Here is a 17253-nt window from a genome sequence, read left to right on the forward strand (position 1 = left end):
TCGAGCACTGCTTCTCCACAGAAGACACCATATATATATATATATATATATATATATATATATATATGTTATATTTTAACAAAGCAAAAAGGTCTCCACTGCATATCACAGTACTGATTTTTTCTGATAGGGTGTTGAGAAAAATAAATAAAAAAAACATAAGAGAGATGCATCGGTGGTTCCCAACTAGTTTTAGTTCGTTTATTTTAGTCTAAAGCTAGACAAACAGACTCCAAACTCCACAAAGTCTGACGACAGGGATTTAAAAAAAATGGATGAGAGGAAAACAAATCATTGCCATTTGAGCGTCCTTTTTAGGTTATTGAGACAGCTAACTGCTAACAGCTAACAGTAGTTTACATTTACTTAAAGCTTGTAACTTTCAGGGCTCAACATATTGCATTGGTCCAATGGCCTGGAGCAAGTTAAATAAAACAAAAAGAAAAAAGTCAATTCACTTTATTTTATTATTATTTTTGCTTCATTCTTAACACAGCAACAGCATAATTTAAAGATGAGGAAAAGTAAAAATTTACAAAGCAGTAACCATTGTTAAAAAACGAAAACTTTTTCCTGGTGCTGATACCGGGCACAGGTCAACTTAAGCCTGGCCTGACAAACTGGTGGAAATCATGGTTTATCCACCAAAAGACCCAGGAACTGTCATTTTACAGTAACTGTTATTCAGGAAGTACCCCACTTTCCCAGTTCGTCGAACAGAATCAAGATTAAGCAAACACACCCTCCACATGCCATCCTTTGCAATACAGGACAATTGGACTTTGTCAGTCATCGCTCAGAAAATCTCGTGGTCTGCTCCGACGTAATTTCGAGAAATGTTTGCAGCGGCTGGTTTTGAGGAATGCCAAGTAACAGAAGCTACCAAAATGCATATCATACTCTAATGATCGGCACATCCTGTTCTCTAAAAGCTGCTGCAGCTTTAGAGAACACTAAGCATCTTGCTGAATTTGAACTGAGGCAGTGTGTCCTCCAACTGAAATGCAGATAGAGGAATCGAGTGGTAGTTCTAACTGATACTCTGAGAAGTACGTTTATTTAGCCGGGGGTGCTGTTTTCACTGTCCCAGCTTGTTGGTGACAAAAACAAACGCAGCTGGGTGCGACACCAGGGGACCCATGTGAAAGCCATCCCACTATCACAGCAGTGATCCTCCACACAAAAGACTGGAACAGAACTGACAGGCACAGAGCCGTGGATATGATCTCTAGCCCGTTGGGTGTGTAGTGCAGCCTGCAGTCAGTAACTGCGTTGGAACATTTGGTACATGTTAAACCTATAGGCTGGCTCATAAGCTCAAATAGTGGGATGTTGAGCAGCTGCCGGTGGGGAGCTATTTCCCAACCCCGCACTTCCTTTCTCTCCCTGTGACTCCTGCTCCCACTCCTCAAGTCCCAACACATCCCAGCTCGTCTTTCTCCGGGTCTCCCACGTGTGTGTAAACCTTCGCCTGACTGCATGCTCCATCACTGTCTTGCCTCCCACCAACTCTCCCTGAAAACATGATCAGTTTTCTCCAATGGGAAGAGACCGCCAGCTCCAGTCTGCGAGCACAAAGTCACAGATTGAATGCTGTGACAAAAGACGGGGACCTTGTCGGGGCACACAAACTCCTTTGGTGCATGCCGACTGTAACAAAAGAATTTGAGGCAAACTCCTCCCCCAACCCACCTTTTATTCCAACAGCGCTGAACCGAGAGATTGTTTATACTGGACACTATCCTTCAGACATTCGGCTCTCATCTCTTTGCATAACTTTTCAATGCGGGCTGCGTGTTTCAAAGCTGAATCTGCAATCTTCAGCTGCTTTTGAGCTCTGAATAACTTTATTTAATTTAGGACTGAAATTCACTTAGCCAAATCAGCTGGTCATGGTGTTTTAACAGCATCACGCAGCTTTAGTGGAGCCTCCTTTTCTCTGGGTTGTTGAGTTCATCCCCTCAGTCTCTGCCTGGATCAGTGTCTCAACACTGGGAACAATTTTATAACTCCTAACCCTCATCTTGGACCTGCTGAACAAGACTCAGAAGTTTAACACTGATTAAATGGTGTTACATAACACAGCTTTAGGCCAGTAATGACCTGGTGTCTGGTGCGGAGGGCTAACTGGTTGTAAGACTGTCCAGAAAGCATCCTCACAAACCTTACTAATGCAACTGAGCTCTCTGTAAACTGTTTGAATAGCTGAGACATTGTCCCAGTCGCCCATAAGCGACTGGGACAACAGAGATGAGCAAAGACTGATTTCTAGAATGCCAGAGAAGTAAGACTCTCTGGTTCCTGTGGGAGAGAGTGCGGGCCAGGTCACAGGGAGATTAAAGGAAGTGATGTAACCATTACTCAAACCATCCAGACTTGGGGGTGTAAGAGTTAACATCCAAAAAACTCTTTTTAAAAAAAGAAAACAAGTGCATGCCCCCCACACACTCGCACAGAAGATGCTGACGTTGCTGTTACAGCTCTTAAGCCACGTTCACGGGCCCATCTGGGTCTCATCATCTGGGATCAATTACAGGATACAACAGAGACTAAACTGATCTGAGCACGAGGGACTGAAAAAACTCGCTCATGACATGATCTCAACTGAATGCAGCCTCACTTCACAATCCCATTCAATGATACCCATGTGGGGCTGTGAAGCTGTAATGTTTAAGTATCGTACAAGCAACAAGTGAATATAGGAGTTGTTTTTTGTTGTTGTTGATTTTTTGGCATTTCTGTAGTTTTATTCCACTGTGGTGTGAACTGTATCATTGTTTCCACAGGACGTTAATCTAGGTAGTGGGTTCGCCACAGTGGACCCAAAGAGAAGAGAGAGAAAAAAATCAATGTAAAATGCTTCTGTTCACTTCTGTCCACTATGAGTCTCTTCTTGTGAAAATTAAGAGCTTGTTTTAACTAAACCTAACAATCAGTTCTCAAACACATCCTGGTCCTGGAACGTGACAAATGCAGAACTTGCACTTCACTAAGGCTGAGCCATCGGTCAAATGTTTGGTTAACCTGAGATTTCGACTTCCAAAGATGATAAATCTACGTAATCAGGACAGAACTACATTTTTGGGGCTTTTATGGTTTTTCAAGAGGCATGCAGCCAAGGCTTGGTGAGACTGGCTAAATGGGCAAATACACCAATTATTTTCTTAACTTACTTCCTTTTCATTTGAATTGGGCTGTACTTGAAGTTTAAGGTCATCGCAGTTGAATAAATGCTTTACTAATGTTTACCACAAAGGCGGTAAATGTTAAAAGTACAATCACTGACCAAAATAATTGTGATTATGGTTTTTGAAATAACTGAGCAACACTACTGCTCACAACCACCGTGGAAAAGAGGTGTTAGTCCCAGTGTAGGCACCGATTCTCCAAGTCTCTGGTCAAACACAATTTTTCCAATACATATTCCTTCAATTAGTCTTTTAATAAAGGTCATGGCTGTCTAACACTTTTTTTTTCATTTCAGAGATGTACTCGAGATAGCACAAATGAAGCATTTTCATACTCATACTATTCTTGTAACAGTGACAATAAAAATCTATTCAGTGACTCCTGGCGCCCCGCGGATAGGTGACCATTAAAAAAAAATGCCCCCCACAGGATACCATCGTTTTTTTTCCCTTTAGATTTTCACCTGTCTGTATATTAAGGAAGTAAAGAAATCCTAAGAGCTCTTATGATTCAGCCAAAATAAACACGTCTCCTTGACTTTCTCTACGCAGACACTGCAATGCTGTCTCGCAAGTCTTTGGTTGCATCACAAGCCAAGAAAAACTGTTTCTTTATTGACGTGATCGTTAATCAGCTCGACTCATCAAGAGGGCTGTGCCAACCTTTTGTCGTTTAAATATAACACATAACAGCTTTATAGCAACAAGCCTGTCACCGCCAACCTCAATTCTCCAAAGCTTGATTAGCGACCAGTAAAATCTCTCTTTTTAAAAAAAAAGAAGTTATTTTAACACTTTGACAGAAAAAGCTTTTAAATCATTAAGCCTTCTGATCTTTTTTCTTACCTGGGTCAAATCCTGGTCTGTCAGTAGGTGCAGCTCCCGGGGTTTGAAGCAGTTCTGACATTTACTTTTGTTGAAGAAGTTTGCTTGGAATTTCCTACAGGGATTTTCTTTAGCGGTAGACATTATATTTCACCTCTTAATAATTATAATATTTTAAAAAATGAATAATTTCCGTGGGGAAACGCAGAAGGTGCAATCTCGCTGTTTTCTTGTGCGTCTCTTCTTATCCTAACTTGAAAAAAGCCCCAGCACACCGATGCATTGTCAAGCTAAAAAAAAAGAAGGACCAAACCAAGAGTTTAACAGTTCTGGGACGACGTTCAAAGCTTCTTTTATCGCTTTAGCTGTATCCAATTGCTGCCTCCCAATAAATAATTAGCTGCCATCAAGCCAGCCTTCTCATCCTTCAGTGATGAATGCCTTTCAGTCCATGGCCTGCAACCACAAAGCGTAGCGGCAAGAAGGTGGCTAATATCCTGTTAGCTTTCCAATGGGTATCCAGATCAATAACGTGATGGTGTGAGCCGCAAAAGCAACATTTGTACACAGTTATGGCCTTCGAGCTCCGGGAAAACAGTGTCATTTAAGTAACAACACACTCCCATATGAAAGACTCAATCCAAAAGGCGGCTCACAGTCAGACAGGAGGCTACTATCCCGTTCGCAGCACTCAGTCCATGCGAAGTTCATCCAGTGCTCCTTGCTAAGCTAGCCCAGTTAGCTCGCACACAGATAGGCTAGCTAATGAAATCCTTCCCTTGCTGGCGTATTCAACTTTTTAAAGAAAAAGACTCGGTCAAAAAAATCAAAAAGCTTCATGTGCTTTCCTCCCAGGTGGGAACACAGTATGCAGGGCGAGCACCTCTTGGGCAGTCACAGATGCCAAAACGAGTACTTAGGGCTTGGTTCCATAACTAGCCTGGTTAGCAGCACTGGGTTTATTTTCTTCTTTCCCAACGGAGCAAGGGGGGAGAAGACAGAAGAGAGAGCGCAAATACACACAAGCGCCTGGAATTCTACGTGCTCTCGCGATAACTGCTCACTGCCGCCACCCACCGAAAGAAGACAGTAAATGAAACGTTTTAGTTATACTTGGGGGCCTAGGCATAGTCAGGCTTATGTTATTGAATGTCAAATGTGATCCTTTATTAAAAATATAATTAATACCACTATTAATACCACTTTTCTTGATTTGTGTAAATTGTGTACAAATTTTGCCAGCTCAACACAACAACAACACACAGTTCAAAATATGTATTGATAGATGTTTTTGTTTTCCCCTATTTGAAAAAATTGACAACAGAATAATATATAATTTGGGAAAATGTGTTTCCTCGAAACAGCAGTACAATGCAAACTCTCTGAAGACCAAGTGCAAGTCACACTCACTTATCGTCCATCCCCTCAGGCTGGCAACAAGGAAACATGCCTTAGATGCTGCGCACCACATATGTGTGTATTAATGGCTGACTCAAGCAGAGGCTATTATAAGCAGTAGGTTCCAGTGGACAGCAGCAAGTCAGACACACAGAGAACAGAGCTGTGTGAATGGACAAGGGACACTGAGGGAGGAGAAAGGCCTCGGTTACCTAACTAAACCCTGAAAACATCAACGGCCAGTCTTGCTGAAGGATTAGCTCCTGGTCAGCGCTGTAAGTGAACCAATAATAACACAGATTATAGGTTTGTGCATGCCTGTTGTGTGGTTGCTATAGATATGCACTTCACAAGCTGACTTAACCTCCAATCGTGTGTCAGTCCAAACATGGGGCTAAGCTGGGAATTGGATCTCTGGATCATCAGTTTTAATATGGTTTAGGGGTTTCCTTAATGTGTTTTCCTCAAGTAAAGCAGGAAAAGTAAGGTTATTTAATTTATTTATAAATTATATTACATTATAAACGTGAGGCTCCCTGGCTGCCCCCCTTAGGGTATCCTATGACACTATCCTGGAGGTGACATAGTGCAAGAAAATTCTGTGGCGGCATCACGGCCAGAATATATTTAGCTGTTCTCCATAAACTCACTTTACATGGCAAGTGTGTAGCAAGGCCTCCAAATGCAATCTGTTACCCCAGGACAGTTAACACAGTTATAACAGAAGAACACATTCAAAGCAAATGTGCCTACTATATTGGTCTCAAAGTGTCTTTCAATATAGGGAAGGTACAAATGACATTTGTCATTATAGGGTATATACTGATCTGCTTTTCAGCTACAGTTGAGAAGAGACTGCTAACACCACCCTCACATGTGTGCAAAATTATAAGTTGGATCAACAGCTGATTATCTCAGCTTAGTACTAAGACTGGAAGCAGGGTGAAACAGCAAGCTTAGCCCGTCTAAAGGTAGAAATTTAACCTACAAATACAAATGTACAACATTTCTATTTAACATATTAGTTTGTATGTAAAATAACAACAGCAAAATAAATAAATAAAATAAAATAAAATAAAATAAAGAGAAAAGAAAATATATGTGGTTTTTCACTTAGTTACTCCAGATATGCTGTTAGGCTTTAACTATTTTTTTTTTCAGTGTTTATGGTTATCACATTTACGTAACATGTGAAAAATGTCCAGTTGGAGAGCAGGAGGGGGTACATACTTCTGGGAAGGTTTCATCAGAAAGGACATCTGGTATATTTTGAAACCATATATTATACGATATTATATTATAGTTTTTATGAGTACTCTCCCCACACTGACCCGTCTTTTTTCTCTGCTACAGAACATGGGCCTGCCCTCGGTGATAGTGCTGCCCCTGCTGATCGTTGTGGCAGCAGGCGTGTACTACATCTACAATGAGATTTTGCACTTCATGTCCAAGTCCTTAGTACGAAACAAAGTGGTGGTGATCACTGATGCTGTGTCTGGGGTGGGGACCGGTAAGGGATCCAACTTGTGTTTTTATTTTTTAATTTTACTTTGATCTGAACTCAACATTTAATGAACATCATCTTCTTTTCCAGAGTGTGCCCGCCTCTTCCACAAGGGTGGGGCCAGACTGATCCTTTGTGGGACTGGCTGGGATAAGCTGGAGTCTCTGTATGACTCTTTGACAACTGATGCTGACCCCAGAGAGGTGAGGAATTTATCAGTTAACTTTTAATATGGCTGTTTCAGTAAAATTAATGTCTGTTATTATGTGCAGGAAGCTTTTGCAATAAGGTGATAACCCTTAGCACACAGCAAAGCCTCCTCCTACTATACCAAAACAAATTACCAAAATAACTGACAGGAATTGACATGTGACACCAACTTGGCTTTTCAAGTTTTACAGTTTTCTTAATTAGCAGAATATCAGGTTTTGTCCTTTACCGTAATCCTGCTCACTCACCACCTCACAGGTCACCACTTCCTCTGGAGAACACAATAGCAGGATATCATGTCAGACAGCAAGTAGTGCACCACATGCCTTCTATGTACAAGCCCAAGCACATGGATGTTTATGGGATGAAATCTAGTATATGTATGACACAAAGCTGAAACCTTTCTGCTTAGAGTTATGGTTGCTATCCTTGGAATATCCTTTCTTTTATTAAGGACTGTGTTCTTGATCTTTGAAGACAGAATGGTGACAGAATTACTCAAAAAGCTCAGTTAACCCTCATAACCTCTTTCTAATGCTTTTTAATTTGATATGAAGTCAAGAATAGAATACTAAATTTTGTTAAGTGAAAATGGAGCTAAAAGAAAATCTTAACGCTAATATGAAGCTCGTGATTAGCTTAGCTTAGTAGCCTGTAAACCTCCAAGCAGGAGGAAAACAGCTTCAGTCTATCTAAACATAGTTGTCCATCAGTTACACACGTGTTCAAATTAAACTAACCCTTGTTTATCGACAGACATTTGCCCCAAAGTTGGTAATTCTGGACTTCAGTGATATGGACAGTATGGAGGACGTGATTGCTGAGGTGGTTGAATGTTATGGTTGTGTGGACGTGCTGATCTGCAATAGCAGTATGAAGCTGAAGGCGCCGGTTCAGAGTATCTCCTTGGAACAGGACAGAAATATCATGGATGTTAACTACTTCGGCCCAAGCACTCTAGCCAAAGGTGGGGTTGGCATTCTTAGAAACCCAGTAGCATTTCTTTGAGTTTGTTATTATTAAGATCTTATGAATGATATTTTTAAAAATGTGGCAGGTGTTCTTCCAATGATGATTTCAAGACGATCAGGCCACATTGTACTGGTCAACAGCATCCAGGGCAGACTGGCTGTTCCATTCAGAAGTTCATGTGAGTTCCCAGCAAAGGTCTCTACAACTCTTTAGAAGTACACTTAGCACTGAATAAAAACAAGAGCAGTGAGCAAGATCTTTGCAAGTAATACATTTTTACTTTTTATATGTGATTCCATTTTAAATCATCTTTACCTAATTATTTAAACATATATGGAATTGCTAGTTAATGGTTAGGTATGCCTAGGTACAACCTATGGCGTCAAAGGACAAAACAGGCAACAATTGAACAAAGTATGCTGTATGGTATGTTTGGAATTCTTCCGTGCTTGCCACACTTCTTTTGTGAGTGTATCATTATGCGTGTTTGTGTTCATACCTGTCAGATGCCGCGTCTAAGCATGCGGCGCAGGCCTTCTTTGACTGTCTGCGAGCTGAAGTGGAAGAGTATGGAATAATTGTCAGCACCATCAGTCATACCTTCATCAATGCTTCTGAACCGCCGCCTGTAGAGGAACCTGTTCCCAAACCAAACCCCGTAGCTGAATGTGAGTAAAACAGTAGCAATGAAGCATTAAGGTGACTGAATGGTTCATGGAATGAATACATGTTCAGATTTCTGAAATGTTCCTGTTATTGTGGTGCATAGGCAAAACTAAACAAATCTGTCCTCTCACAGTTATTGCCAGACAGCTGACCCACGGTGTGCGCCCGTCGGTCCTGGCCAATGAAATAATGCAAACCGTGAACAGGAAGAGGAAGGAGGTTCTGCTGGTCCACCCCATCCCCAGGGTGGCTCTCCATCTGCGCTCCCTCTTCCCCCCCTTCCTCTTCGCTGTGCTGGCTGCTGGAGTGAAAGACTCAGTGTTGGCTGAGCAGATGCAGTAAAAGAAAGGCTAGTGTGTGCGAGAAAGAGATGAGCAGTAAAGCTCACTTATTTTTTTTTTTTTGGATATGCCAATTAAGTAAATGTATTAAGGACTATATCCTGAGGATTCCAGACGGGTTTGTAATAATAATGCTGAACAGATTGTTAATAATGACCAGTAAAGCATCTTAAGATGCAACGATAGAGGCCTTAAAGGTGCTTTTTGGAATTACCCTCTGCAGAAATGAATGACTATCACCAGGGGGCAGTGTTTTACCTGTGGCTGTATAGAGATACGTGCTGCTGTTTAACCTTTTAAAGTATGAACCTTGAAACAATTACCAGAAAATTCTCGTTTTTGGGGGGGAAATGGAGTGTTTATTGGAGCTCCTGACATATAAGTTTTAATTTGTATCATATTTGCTACATACAACATTTTTTTGTCATAATTTATTGCTTAAAAACATATTGTGCAATTTATTGTTTAAGTTTTTCAGAGGAGTGGTGTGGTGGGAGAGAATCACACTGATGATGAAGAAGTCTCAAAAACTCACAAAACCTCTTGTACTAAATATGATACATTAGGAGCTAAGGGGTTAACTTGTAATATTTCTTTTTTGCTGCCACTTTAATTCTTTGTCCTATAAATAATGGCTACATTAACTTACTGCACCATCTAGTGGTACAACTGATCTTACACAAAAGTACTACAAGCCCCTTCAGTTTCAAATGATAATGCTCAACACAACTCATCAATCCATTTTTGTTTTTAACTTTCTGAAAAAGAGGAATTTCTACCGTAAATGAATGAATTCATAATAGTTGCTTTTAGACAGAGGATGTTTTTGCCCATTTGTGGCAGAGGAAACAAGGTGTGAACCCATTAATCTCATAAAGCTTGAAAGGCTAACATGATAGCATTTAATTAGAAAGCCAACAAGCAGATTTTGATAAGATATAAGCTCTCTCGCATCTCCACCAGCAAGCATCCAGCTCTTTGTCTTCACTGCTCAACAGCTTGTGATGAAAATGAAATTATATCAAATCAAATCACTGACCTGGGATGACCTCAAATGTTCCTCATTTATTGTAATTATACGGGTTGTGCTTTTTCACCGTATCTTATGTTGCCTGCCTGTTTATTCCTCTTAATTTAGACATTAAGTTTCATGTATAGATTAGATTAGAGTGAAACTGTACTGATGCCTGCAGGGAAATGGATCTGATTAAGTGCAAGTCAAGCAGGAAGCGCTTTTGATGATTACAAAACCAAGAGAAAATGGAATAATTGCAATAAATATTAGTCTTAGCTCACCATGTTTCCTGTCTTGTATCTTGCAGTACATTGGCTATCCTATTAGCAGATAAGCCCTTCTCCAGAAATTAGTCTTCCCATAAGAAAATATAATGCATGATGGTGGTGTTCATGAGCTACACACACAAAATGCATGAAATGATAGAAGAGTAAAGCGATTTTCATCATATAACCTATTTTATTTTATTATTTTTCTTTTTCATGCAGTCATGGTAACAGGTAATTACACTGATCATTAATATACCTTTAGAAAATGCCACCAGACCGTATTCTCATGGAAGGGCTGGTCCTTGGGCCTGACTTTTGTTTCCTTCTTTCAGGTCCTAATTCAGTGCTCCTCCCATTTCCTAAAGGAAATGAGTTCACTTTGTTGGGAGTCTAAATAAACTGTTTTCCTCCCAACATCTCTCTCTTTCTCTCTCTCTTTCTTTTTTGAGGTGCTATCAGTACAAGTGGACTTAGTTGAATTATTACTTTGTCGATCTCTCTGCTTGTTGTGTTGTGAATGAACTGGGAATAATAAATGGGAGCTGATATACACTTTTTGGTAAAATATTATCATGTTTATAGCTACAAATCAAATCTGGGAGACTCCGCGTTGCTGCAAGAAAGATGTGCATCCAAGAAGAACTGAGCGGGTTATTAATGCATTATATGGGTCTAAGGATGATTGTTGCCAGTTAGCTTTTTGATTCATGATATATAGAAGTGGTCTGGACCCACAAGCCCATAATGCCGATTCTGCTAACTTCAATACACAGACCTGCCAGAACCTAACAGTAAGTAATGTTTTGTGTTCTTCTGCACACTGTTCAGGTCAGGTTTACATGGAGTAATAGTTTGATGTAAAGTAGCTGTAAATTTAAGAGTAACTTTATATGTTCTTCAGTTCAGTCTGTCATTTGATTACTTTGACACCCCCCTCCAAAAAATCTTTAATTCCTGGACTTTGTTTAATTATTACCTTTAAAATTCTTGTTATTACTGATATTTTGTTCCTAATTATTTGTACCTGCTTGGTATTCTTTCTTATTTGAATTTAATGTGAACTGGTGTTGTGCTGCTGGAATCATAATTTCCCTGAGGGACCCTCCCCAAAGGATTAATAAAGTTCTATTCTATTCTATTCTATTCTATTCTATTCTATTCGTCTTTGAAAATGCACATCTGACACCTTGCCCCTTCAATATGGTCTTTACAACATAACTATAACATTTACTTATGAGTCATGGAAGCATTATGTTATATGAGAAAGATGCGTAAGTGGGCACATGTATGTAAAAGTCAAACTATAAATGAATGTATTTCCCTGTGCATCCTCCAGGTGGCAGCAGCTCATAGTTATTATGAAACCACCACATGACTGGCGATGAGCCTCCTTTCATAGTTCTTATCCAAGGGAAAAATCGCCCCAGCATTTATTCTGATGAAATATTAACTCACTCTGTTAATTTCTGACTTATGAAATGTATAATGTATAATAAATAGACACAAATTCATAAGCTGTGACCTATTTTTCTTCAATTTTGTTTTTTGTCACGTCTCACTATGCCACCTCTCCTCCACTGTTGCAACAACTGTTTTTGCTGTGCAATAGAAAATAAGAAAACCAAAACCAAACAAAAAAATCCCACAAAAAACAAGAAACCATATGAATTCCAGTTTGTTAATAACACTGGTTATTCCCTTTAAAAACTGCTGCATGACAAAGACCTTTTTCATGATGTTTACACAGATGTCTTACGTCTAATTACACGCCGCTCTTGGATTTATTGCTCTCATCACTTCAGGGCTGCAGGACACGAGCTGCTAGAATGCTTTGGGATCAATATTCACCCATGTGCTTGGAACATTTGGCACATTATATCAGAGACAACACGTCATACAGGATGTCCAGTTCTTCTTGTTACAACCGTGACGTTAATGAGGAGTAAATTCAGCAGATCTGGTCGAAGCAATGTATGTGTGGGAGGAAGGGAGAGAATATGTGCACCAAGTCCAGCTGGTATGCGTGAGTCTGTCCTCCAGGTCACTCTCCTCTGGGGAGTTCCACATTTTTTTGTCTCCGGGGCCTCCGGACAGGAATGCCCCTTCAGTGTTCACATGAATAAATGCAGCCCTGACACATTTCCACATGTCACACAGGAAGGATTTCTTTAAGGCACTCAGCTGGAGTCACCAAATTGGCATTTGGATCAGACACATTTACATACGTCACATATGTCATGTATGTTGCATTGAGTGCAAAAGAGGCCAGCTCTTACATATGAATAATTGTTTAACAAGAGTTTCCTGGGAAGACTGCGAGCACGCTGCATTATATCAGCCATAAAATTGTCACATTCATTTCTGCTTAAAGGTTGCTCAAATGGAAAAGCATCAAGGTGCACGGGGCTATCTGTGAATGATCTAAGCCTAATAGTTTCTCTCAATCATCTGTCTGGGGTGGGTGAGCAATATGTTGATAAGACCCAAACAACACGGCGGGGATGATTGTCCTGAAGCGATATTCAGAGAGATGCATCCTGTATGCAAGCCATGACTTATATATGAGAATCACCTCACAATGACGTCTGCTGCTCAGAAATGCTCTTTCCATGAGCGGGGTGATCACCCTTATCAATTTTTTAAAGCCCGGGTTATTGACACTGTCCTGACTTATGGAGGTTATGCAGAGGCCATGGTAATGATTCCCTAAGCTTCCACATACAACACCAGAGGGGCTGGCTCTTACTCTAAAATATTGGATGATACCAGATTTTACTGCGCCATTGAGCATTACTGTAATGTCTTCTTTGTCCATCTGGATATTTATATTCTCCTCTGTGACATGCAAAACAAGACATATTGCAGAAAAAAGGTCAAAAATGACCAGTGAGCGTGCATGCTTTTCAATATCGATTCAGTATTATTATTTACAGGATGCTGAACGGGTTTTCCTCAGCTGAAGTACAAGCTGCACAAAGAAGACTCAGACACCACAATCAACTAGCTTTTTATTTGGCTTTGCATTTACTTGGATAGTTGGATAATCTTTCATTAATGACGAACTTTACAAATAATGGCGTAAGTCCAGCTGTGACAGCCATACATCAATTAGTGTAACATACATCTGCACAAAAAGCTGTTAATGAATTGCTAGTTTGCAGCATTAGTTCTTTGCAAGCACTCATTTCTCCTAAACACCCCTGGAGTTGACCCACCACCAAGAGAAGATATTAGCTCTTAAGGGAATGTGAACAGCCATCAGTCTGAATAGATTATCTATAGGATGCAGTTAATGTTAATATGGTATAATAGAGTGGCAACACTACTGCCACAAATGTGCAGGTGTCATAGGCGTGTATACTGGAAGTAGGTTGTCAAAAATCCATCCGCTTATCCTTTTCAGGGTTGCTGGAGCCTATCGCAGCTGTCTTAGAGGCAGGGGTACACCCTGGACAGGTTGCCAGTCTGTCGCAGGGCTAACACATAGACAACCAATTTAGAGTTTCCAATTAACTTATTTTCCCACTAAGTGCATGTCTTTGGGAGGAAGCCAGAGCTCCCGGAGAGAACCCACACAAACTCCACACAGAAAGATCCCAGCCTGATGGTGGAATTGAACTCAGGACCTTCTTGCTATGAGGCAACAGTGCTAACCACCGTGTTATCAAAAACAACAAAAAGCAATTATGACAGTCAGCTCACACAGAGGCTATTTTGAGCAGATGTATATAGTGAAGTTTGGCATGTGACATCACGTCCAACAACTTATGTTGTTTAAAGGAAATTATCGCTGCTGTTTCTTTCCTCACAGTGCCTATATTCTGCTGTTGGGTGCAGCAATCACCCCCAACTGTTTATCTGATACAGCAGCATCAAATAAATAGTAGGGAGATAAATAGTTGAATTAGTTATAAATAATTAGAATTTTTAAAATCACCAGTATCTATTTCAAACATTTGATCATTTTACATTTTACATTTTTTATATTTATATTTTTTATTTTCACTACTCTCCTCATATCCATCTCATCCTTTTCCTCTTCACCTAAAACCCTCTCTCCTGAAGTTTGGATTTTAACTAATCCTACAGAAAGACGATTATTTATTCTTGATATTCTCACAATTCGTTATTGACAGCAGATAAGAAATATTCTACCCACTGTGGACAGCTGACAAGAGCGGCAAAACAAGATAACATTATAAGCTAACAGAATGCCAGCTAATTTTAGACTGCAGTGTCCTAAAGGGCCAAGGTACTTTCAGGAAATCATATTTATTTATTTGTATATCTACTAATCTAGAGAGAGGAGAGGAGAGTTCGTCCACTAGTCGAACCTCGGATACAGGAGGAACAATGCGGTTTTCGTCCTGGTCGCGGAACACTGGACCAGCTCTTTATCCTCTCGAGGATACTTGAGGGTGCATGGGAGTTTGCCCAACCAGTCTACATGTGTTTTGTGGACCTGGAGAAGGCATTCGACCGTGTCCCTCGGGGTGTCCTGTGGGAGGTGTTGCGGGAGTACGGGGTGTCTGGCCCATTGCTACGGGCCATTCAATCCCTATACAACCGTTGCAAGAGCTTGGTTCGCATTGCCGGCAATAAGTCGGACTCGTTCCCGGTGGGTGATGGGCTCCGCCAGGGCTGCCCTTTGTCTCCGGTTCTGTTCATAATTTTTATGGACAGGATTTCTAGGCGCAGCCAAGTGGCGGAGGGCTTTCGCTTTGGTGGCCTCAGAATCTCATCTCTGATTTTTGCGGATGATGTGGTTCTGTTGGCTTCATCGGGTGAGGGCCTCCAGCTCGCACTGGAACGGTTCGCAGCCGAGTGTGACGCAGCGGGAATGAGGATCAGCACCTCCAAATCTGAGGCCATGGTTCTCAGCCGGAAAAGGGTGGAGTGCCCACTCCGGGTCGGGGATGAGTTCCTGCCCCAAGTGGAGGAGTTCAAGTATCTCGGGGTCTTGTTCGCGAGTGATGGGAGAAGGGAGCCGGAGATCGACAGACGGATTGGGGCTGCGGCTGCAGTAATGCGGACGCTGCACCGGTCAGTCGTGGTGAAGAGGGAGCTGAGTGTAAAAGCGAAGCTCTCAATTTACCGGTCGATCTACGTCCCTACCCTCACCTATGGCCACGAGCTGTGGGTAGTGACCGAAAGAACGAGATCGCGGATACAAGCGGCGGAAATGAGCTTCCTCCGAAGGGTGGCTGGCCTCTCCCTTAGAGATAGGGTGAGAAGTTCGGCCATCCGGGAGGGGCTCAGAGTAGAGCAGCTGCTGCTCCACATCGAAAGGAGCCAGCTGAGGTGGTTCGGGCATCTGGCAAGGATGCCCCCTGGGCGCCTCCTGGGCGAGGTGTTCCAGGCATGTCCCACCGGGAGGAGGCCCCGGGGCAGACCCTGGACACGCTGGAGAGATTATATCTCTCGGCTGGCCTGGGAACGCCTTGGTATTCCCCCGGACAAGCTGGAGGAGGTGGCTGGGGAGAGGGAGGTCTGGACCTCTTTGCTTAGGCTGCTACCCCCGCGACCCGACCTCGGATAAGCGGATGAAGATGGATGGATGGATACTAATCTAATAATGTAATAAAATAATCCTCATGTAAAAAAAATAAGTAATTCAAATAGTGGTTAAGTACCTTTGTGAAAATCTATTGTAATCAAAAGATAGACTGCTAAGCTAGCGTAGTTAGGGTTTGGGTAGCTAAGAAAACTGGGGGGAAAATCTACTCTTTGATTTATTCAATATAATAAACTCCTCTATAAAGATAAAGAGATAAGCATTCAAACAGATGTTTACATTTTGTCAAACAAGAAAAAAAAAAGTAAAATAGCTTTAGCTACATTTTTGAAGTCTCAGCAATAACTAGCTAAGCTAATGTGCAGATGCTACATTTAGGTTTAGAAACTGTAGCTGGTGAAAATCTTTGTAAAATGGATTTTTACAGCCTACTTAAAACATGTTTTAACTAACTGCAAACAACTAATTATGTAATCTGTTTGTTCCAAACATTTTAGATAAAAAATAACAGCTGTATAGCCAGATGATTCAGAATATAACATAATGTGTTGATTTATAATTATTTAATTTTTTTTGTCACTTTGTTTTGTTTATACATGCAGTTGCCATTAGGCCTATTATAATTCAGGGGCATTTGCAGGACTTTTTTTTTTTTTTTTACATTGGCTGGTACCAAGAGAGAAACATAAAGATATTAGGGGCCAACAAGAAATGAGAAATAATTACAGAGTGCAACACATTTTACTGCACAAGAGTTTAAACTTTAATCTGTATTCGTTTCAAGTGTGTTTACAATGCAGGTTTTGGTTTAAGTACTCCATAATGCATCGAAGCAACAAAAACGACTATTTTTTCAAAAGACAGTGAAAAGCAGTAGGACAATTAAAACTACAACGCAGGGTGGCAATTTCAGAATATAAATACACTAAATAGCATCTGCTGAAAAATAAATAAAGCTACACCTATAACCTTCAAAAACTTCAAAGAAAGGATGAATTTACCAACCAACTAACAAACTCTATTTATTGTTTAAACCTGATTGAGCTCTAATAAACATCTGTTTGTGTAATATTTGGTTCCAAATGGAGAATTAAATTCAGACAAAGGGGAAGACTTTGGACAGAAGCAACCAGTCATCCTAAGCAAACTACACAGGATTAAACTATTCTTTCAAGGCATTATCACAGCATCACGTCATGTTGATAAGGGATTTCTTTAGTCATAGAAGTCTTCCTAATCCCTCAGTCTTGTTTGGTTTAAAGATTACACATATTTAATCTTAAAGCGAAAGTTTGCCTTAATCTCCCATAAATCCCAGCAAGCGCTACTTCCCACATATCCGTGCACTTC

At 40.8% G+C, this 17253-nt stretch overlaps 2 protein-coding genes across 8 annotated transcripts in view; one reads left to right on the forward strand and one right to left on the reverse strand.

Moving 5' to 3' along the window:
* The window catches only part of LOC120736645 (myosin phosphatase Rho interacting protein), a 51601-nt gene extending 46534 nt beyond the window's left edge, over positions 1–5067 (reverse strand). For 2 of the 5 annotated variants that reach the window (XM_040036896.1, XM_040036898.1), the window contains exon 1: positions 4035–5066. In XM_040036896.1, the coding sequence (XP_039892830.1) occupies positions 4035–4157 (123 nt within the window). In that variant the 5' untranslated portion in view covers positions 4158–5066. Of the gene's footprint in view, positions 1–4034 lie in introns of all 5 variants that reach the window. The other 3 variants (XM_040036897.1, XM_040036900.1, XM_040036901.1) reach the window with 3 other exon arrangements.
* Positions 5068–5479: 412 nt separating this feature from the next.
* On the forward strand, positions 5480–10399 carry dhrs7cb (dehydrogenase/reductase (SDR family) member 7Cb). 3 transcript variants are annotated; one of them, XM_040036904.1, is made up of 8 exons: positions 5480–5686; positions 6573–6673; positions 6765–6921; positions 7006–7118; positions 7882–8092; positions 8183–8275; positions 8604–8765; positions 8897–10399. In XM_040036904.1, the coding sequence occupies exons 3-8, from the start codon at positions 6768–6770 to the stop codon at positions 9103–9105; spliced, it is 942 nt and encodes a 313-aa protein (XP_039892838.1). In that variant the 5' UTR covers positions 5480–5686; positions 6573–6673; positions 6765–6767; the 3' UTR covers positions 9106–10399. The 3 variants fall into 3 exon arrangements, with proteins under 3 accessions (XP_039892838.1, XP_039892839.1, XP_039892837.1); XM_040036905.1 differs by having other exon boundaries at positions 6617–6673; XM_040036903.1 differs by lacking the exon at positions 6573–6673 and having other exon boundaries at positions 5481–5686.
* The last annotated feature ends 6854 nt before the right edge of the window (positions 10400–17253 follow it).

Source organism: Simochromis diagramma, unplaced genomic scaffold (genome assembly GCF_900408965.1).
Source record: "Simochromis diagramma unplaced genomic scaffold, fSimDia1.1 OVJJ01000371.1, whole genome shotgun sequence".
Classification (NCBI taxonomy): Eukaryota; Metazoa; Chordata; class Actinopteri; order Cichliformes; family Cichlidae; genus Simochromis; species Simochromis diagramma.